Below are 6,905 nucleotides of genomic sequence, written 5' to 3'. Positions count from 1 at the left end.
TTTTTTTGCCGTATCAACACCAATATTTTAAAGACTTTATGACTTACATTTGCTTATTTAATTGTCTAAGTTATTTTGTCATAACGTTGTTTTTGTTGTTATAGTTGCAGGATAACAATTGGTTGGAGGTGTTTGCTGCACTGCAGCCCAGAGACCGAAATCTTTCCAGCCGTCCAACCGAAGCGGCCCCAACTTCATCTTCTTGGTTCTTTCGGTAAAGTCACGTAGAATGGAAATAATAAAATAATAAAATTTCAACATAATAAAATTATTCTCACGACGTTTCGGCCACAACGCAAGCAGCCATCCTCAGGTGAAGAACAGGTCTGTCGAGAAGACAGACTCTGCCGTGGTGTGTAACGGCTAGCACAATGGGCTTGTAATCGACAGACCTGTTCTTCACCTGAGGACGGCTGCTTGCGTTGTGGCCGAAACGTCGTGAGAATTATTTTACTATGTTTTATTTTTATTATTTTATTATTTCCATTCTACATGACTTTACCGAAAGAACCAAGAAGAGGAATCCCTGCAGTCACGAAAGCTTTAAATCGAAAAATAAAACGTCCCCAACTTATTTCGCCAAAATTGACTAAATGTCGCCCCGCAGAGAAACAGTTCTCAGCATCTCCCAACATAACACAAGCACACGCGGTTATGTTCTCGTCTACTTGTGTTGGGTGGCTTGGTGGCGAGATGTTGACTACCTCGCCTAGTATACAGGAGGTGGGTTCGATGCTGACCCTGACGCCTGCAGTATATTTGGAGTTTGTATGTTCTCCCTCCCCGTGGTCGAGTGGAATTTTCTCCGGTTGCTCCGGGTTTTCCCTCCACATTTAGAAGCATGCATTTAGAGTGTTTGGCTGCCATAAATTTCCACATGATAAGCCACATTGTTGAATTATCACTGGTAGCCAGGTCATTTCTCAAAAAGAGCTGTATAGCTCAGTGGGCCTTACCTGGTAAAATAAAAAAAAGTTAAAAAAATGTATTAATTACAAACAAATATAGTATTAAGTATCGTCTTGTTTATTAAATTCTCACAGGTTTTCACGACTCTTGACGCTGATGTTGTGTCAGCATGAAATGCCGACGTAATTGTAGCTGTACCTGCATTTTATAATTACCTGTGCTAGCAAATTTTGGAAGGATGTCCTGTTATACGCCATACAATTAGTGTACACGCAACTCCAGCCTTTAATGAGCCAATGCTATTTTTATAACTTAACCATCTAAAGCCAATGCCTAGATTTGAATTTACAAATACATTTCAGCATCTGGAACATGGGATGCCACATGTGCAATGACAGGGTGAGATGGACACAACGGGTACATGCAAACAATCACCAACAACCTTGACTATTAAACTCGTTTGTTCAAAAGATATTGGTACAATTATATACCTGCATATTTTTAGGTTTTTTCGGTAAAGTCACGTAGGTAAAACATCAAAATTTTCATTAATTTTGATGTTTTACCTACGTGACTTTACCGAAAAAAACCTAAGAATATGATTCCTTGCAGTCACGAAAGCTTCAAATCTAGAATTATATACCTGCATTTCTTGACAGTGTTGATCTTCATTTATAAAAAAAAAAGTATAAAATACCTATAATAAAGAAATAAAATTCCCTCCGTTTGCAATATGTAATATTTGAATGTTGCTTTTTAACACCGAAGCGGTAGGTGTTTTTGCCGGTGACAGTAACAATGCTAAGAACAAGCGATTTTCCGTTGCTCAATGCTTGTCACGGCTGTTGCTTCAGAGGTATTAACGAGTGCTGCATTTTACTTTATTCTCTATAACACCTCTTTCTGCCAATCACGCCTATCTGAATTGGTTTCAATAGACTTTCAATTATAGGAGCAACTTCGCAAAACCAAATGTATACATTTAAAGAGAAAAATACCTAACTTTTCTGGCAATTTATATTCCATTTGGTTTGTAATCGCAGGTGGAGTTTGTCAATGTTAGCGTGAATACAACTAAGTTTGCAAGTACAGTAATGACATGAACACAACGTCAATGAAATATGGCATCATACATCAAATCATTGGGTGAGTTTCCAGAACAAGGAGAACACATTTTGTTTTGTGTGGCCATTAATGGATATTAGTTGTTGAGGGCATTAATGGGACACATTGTTTTTTTTCCCATGCAGCATAACACTTTAAACGTATTGATTTATACGTGTATGTAGCCTGCAGCAACAAAAAACACTGCGTCCTGTGCAACTCGGTCAGTGTCCCTCCCTACTGAGAGCGATTCTTTGTGATGGCTATTCATTGAAATGTTGGCGAAAAAAAATTCCCCAAGGCTATAATTAGCGGTCACGAAGTTATGTTAATTATATATTATAAATGACATGCCTTGCAAGGGTAGTACACATGTAACATGAATATGTAACTGACATAGAATGATTAAATAACTCGCTTTCAAAAAAATCCAGAATACTACAGCACCCTTTTGTAGGGAATTACATCTGCTTACATTCATCTCTATGTCGTGTGATTACTCAGCCATATGTCCTGTGTTATGTGTGCAATAAAGTATTGTCACGAGCTGACCAGCTGGATACATTGACACATAGAGTCGCATTGGGATAATGGCATATCAGGATGTTGTCAATGCTTTTCACTCTTTGTCTGATACTTCATGCTTCAAAAAACTAGACTTACATCTTTTCGGTTCTTTCGGTAAAGTCACGTAGAAGGGAAATAATAAAATTATATAAATATAAAACAATAAAAATTCTCACGACGTTTCGATTGCAACACAAGCAATCATCATCAGGTGTGAAATCCACAGAAAGAACATTTTCTTGATGATGATTGCTTGTGTTGCAGTCGAAACGTCGTGAGAATTTTTATTGTTTTATATTAATATTATTTTATTATATCCCCTCTACGTGACTTTACCGAAAGAAGCAAGAATATGAATCCCTGCAGTCACGAAAGCTTTAAATCAAAATTGAGACTTACATCATCACAGACCTTGCGAATTCGTTGTAGTCAACCTTAGCAAGTATCGCATGCAATTAATGTGGCTTCTTATCACGTGTTGGAAACCTGACATAGATGCTGATTGCAGTGTAATATCAAGGGGCAGCTAGCAGGCCAAGAACTTGCCAGCTATAAGCCTATAACTCTATTTCCAATGGTCAATAACTATCGACTACGTCTTTCTGTTGCCATCTTGTGAGCGTAACTACACGTGTTTTATCCACTGCAAGGGACATTAATCCTGCTGTACTGTCTATTTTCTTGTGGCTATAAAAAAATCCCAAGGCTCTCCTCTCGGATGTTAAAGCCAACTTGTTCATTCTCAAATAAAAAAAAAGACAGCTGATCATACAAGCACTCTGTCACTCTTCTGAGATAACATTGTGCAGGTGGATTGCTTTAATGGCCAATTAAGCCAGCTCAATATACACACATGGCAAGCTCAGGATTGAATGTGGTTGAGAGTGAGATTATGTGAATTGCCCCGGCTTACTTAGAAGAGACAGACAGGTTCCCTCTTGGCTGTATTTAAAGTTGTTGTGTCAACACCGGATCTCAGTACAAAGAACATCTGGGAGAGAACGTTTCTTACTGAAGCTAAAACAAGAACAATGTTTATTATTTATTTCATGAAGGTTACATTTCTATTGAACTGTTAAAATTAATTCCTGGCTGTTGATATTTATATCCAGGAGATAATCGTTTCACTATTTAAAATATGAAAGATTTTGTAAATTAATTCAAATATATTTGAAACGTCATAGTAACTGATCATTCCTCAATGATCGCACATGTGTGCGTCTTCCTTACTTCGCACCGCTGAAGTAGACTCAGAACAACAAATACAATTTCACATCCAGGTGGTCAAGCCAGACAATTGCGTCAGGAGCAGCGGAGTGCATCGCTGTGATGTCTCCTTCGTATTCGTGGATCGGGCATCGCGTCGTTATACGTTGTACGCTCTGTTCTGGATGACCACAGTCGCACACTCGAAATATTTGAATTTTCCATTTGTGCATCAGGTATCTGGATCTGCCATGGTGTGTGTGTGTGTGTTGGGTCTTTCACAACAGCTGCGTTGGGTCTTTCATTGAGCACACACGTGAGCTAAATTATATTTGTACAATTTATGTGTTTTTTTCTGATATGCCTACGATTGCTGCAACTTTCTTTTTTTACAATTGCTTCGTTGTGTATGAACTTTAATCACGCATTGTTTCCTCTACTCTCTGTTATATTCACAGCGACAGCGGAGAGCACAGCAGCAAACACGACCTCGCGCATTTTTGTTCACAGCAAGTTCAAATGGACGACGTGTACTGAAAATACACGGGCGAAGTCACGTGTCACATTTTTTAAATGTCCCTTTTCCCAGGATGATGAATTTATAACGTTTGCTATGTATGTGGTAAGTGGCAAACCGGATATAATTGCTACAATTGTAAAACGCCAGCGGGGATGGCTACTTACGGTGCAAAAGAAGTTCAACATACATCTAAGAAAAAACGAGCAATAACTCAATTCAGAGTGGGTGAAGCATTCCCGTTTGAGGGTCAGTCACATTTCTTCTTGTTGTCCTTCCTCCGCACCTCCGATTAGCACGGTTGGCTACGTGCGGTGCGAAAGAAGTTCAACACGCACACACTGATGCCCTATGGCGCCCTTTCTTGAAAACATTATCTACTTGCACTGTGGGTTTGCTTTGCCTATATTTCAAAGAGGGAACTCGATCCCAGTGTTTTATATATAATAATTTGTGCACGCTCTATAACCATCCAGGCACTTGACGAATACATATAATCTTAGTACCTCAACGTAATTGCCACAATCGTGCTGAGCATGTGACATTTCTGACACAAAGTGAAAGGCCCTACCTCTGGTGGAGGCTATGACTAGTACTATAGCCTGACGTAGTACTTGACTAATTAATATAATGTTTTACTGAAAATTGTCATCCAGTACCTTGGAGGCTTTGTAGTAGGAAGATCATACAGACACTGTTACACTTCCAAACCCACTGGACTGTGAGCTATCCAGGAGATGAACCTGTTTGTCCAAACGTTTGCTCATTATCATCATCAGCCATAATTAATCCACACTTGAACGATGGTCTTCCCTGGCCGTCAATTTCACTCACAGTCCTGCGATGCCAAAGAGACGATGTTATCACTCGAAATCCACGGTGGGCTACCCAGCCCTTGTTATCTGCTGAAATACGTGGGGGGGGGGGGGGGGGGGTTCCAACACACAAAAAGCTCATTTCAATAATATTCTGGAGGCTCAATGAGATGTTCTTGAAAGAAAATACATCACATTTTTTTATTATTTATTCTATTTTATAAACCACCAACTCTCAACCCAAACGGTTTTTTTTTTCATCTTCATTCATTTTCGAGGTACTGCACATGGGGGTTAAATACCAGAATCCGACACAGAAAAAAAACACGTCTGAAACTTCTAGACATTACTACTTACTGCCGAGCAATGCAATCACTTAAGCCTGCAGGCTTAACGCTGCCTTCTATGATGCCAGGGCTAAGCACCAGGTGTTTTTACTTGCACGCATGTCAAGTTGACCGTAGCTCAGTCTAGGGTTATAATCTATAAAGGCAGCTCTTAACCAAATCACAATGGCTGCACCTCAAAACATCGTGCTTAAAAAGAGCCTAAACAGTGGCCAATAAATTACTTTACAGATGCACAACAATTGCGTGGCTAACAATTTTTTGTTAGTTTTGGAGCGCAACTCAAACCGTCCCGAGACCTGGCCACGTGCACCGCAACCTGCATCTCAGTCAAACGCGTGTTTCAACGCACGACTCCTTTTTCGTTTTGGTCCCCCGTGAAAACGCCCTACTGTGTCGTTGCCCACACACTGCTGGCCTGGGTCACGGGGGACGGACGCTGCCCCTTGGGGCCGTGCTTGTCCCCGGTGGCGCCGTGCGGGGGAATGCGGTTCGCCGTAGCGCCCATGCTCTGCTTGGCCCGAAAAGCGGCCACGTCCTTAGCGAACTCCTCCGTCCAGTTCTCCGTGATCTGCAGTGGCCAGACACCCACAGCAAGTGACAGGATTCGACGTGAAGCGAGTCACGTCGAGAGATCAATCCGGCGCGCTCGTTGGTTTCAATGTCTCCCTCGCCAGCGGTCAGCCGCCTACTTATCACTCCTCTATTGCTGTGACCATTGGTAACTGTTCCCATGAATCTCCGCCCATGTTGAGAACTCGGTCTAGCATACTCACTGTTTCATCTCATCCATGTTCTGTTCAACCACCACACTGCAGGTCAAAGCGCACTCTCTCTCTCTCTCGCCTTCTTTGCAGAACTTAGGAATTCCCTACTATCGTCTCTTTTCTCCCAGGTTATTAAATCTTGCTCTATTCGAGAAACATATTCAGTATTATCTACTGTGCCTCCAATAGTGCTGTTTGTTGCCGTCTGCGTGTTATTATTGGCCTTGGGGTCTGTGTTCAGCAGCAGTTATTTATTTGGAAACAAGGTAAGAATCGTCAGAGGTGGTCAGTCACACTCTGAGATGCACCCAGACCATCTGAAGCTTTTTTTCAGTTTTATCGTTCTATTTGAAACCATTAATTCTGCTCTCAACTGAGCACCCGATGATTAATTTCAAACATCTACTCGGTACATATACCTACTTTGAGTGGATGTGCAAATACTTTATGTTTTGGCTCATTTAGCTTGTTAAAAACACTGTCAACAATTTAAGTATGCGTCCAGGACACATTATTGTCTTCATACTATAATGTATGACCAAAATCAAAGTGTGGCTCATTGTGGTAAAAAAAGGCCAAGCTTTTGACTCACGTCAATGACAATACGCATTTCTTAAGAAATGTTGTAATATCACATTTCTTTTTTCCTGCACGTTAACTACATCACTTACAT

The 6,905-nt window shown here is 40.8% G+C and overlaps 1 protein-coding gene across 5 annotated transcripts in view; it reads right to left on the bottom strand.

Annotated features, from left to right (window-relative positions):
• Positions 1 to 5,289: 5,289 nt before the first annotated feature.
• The window catches only part of LOC133350607 (guanylate cyclase 2G-like), a 31,443-nt gene continuing 29,827 nt past the window's right edge, over positions 5,290 to 6,905 (bottom strand). For all 5 annotated transcript variants that reach the window (XM_061565131.1, XM_061565133.1, XM_061565132.1 and 2 more), the window contains one exon: positions 5,290 to 6,036. In XM_061565131.1, coding sequence (XP_061421115.1) covers positions 5,854 to 6,036 — 183 coding nt within the window. In that variant the 3' untranslated portion in view covers positions 5,290 to 5,853. The remainder of the gene's footprint in view (positions 6,037 to 6,905) is intronic.

This window comes from Lethenteron reissneri, chromosome 34, assembly GCF_015708825.2.
Source record: "Lethenteron reissneri isolate LAM-NWPU_2019-01 chromosome 34, ASM1570882v1, whole genome shotgun sequence".
Taxonomy (NCBI): domain Eukaryota; kingdom Metazoa; phylum Chordata; class Hyperoartia; order Petromyzontiformes; family Petromyzontidae; genus Lethenteron; species Lethenteron reissneri.
The sequence above is the reverse complement of the archived record's forward strand: the minus strand, read 5'-3'. Positions and strand labels throughout refer to the sequence as shown.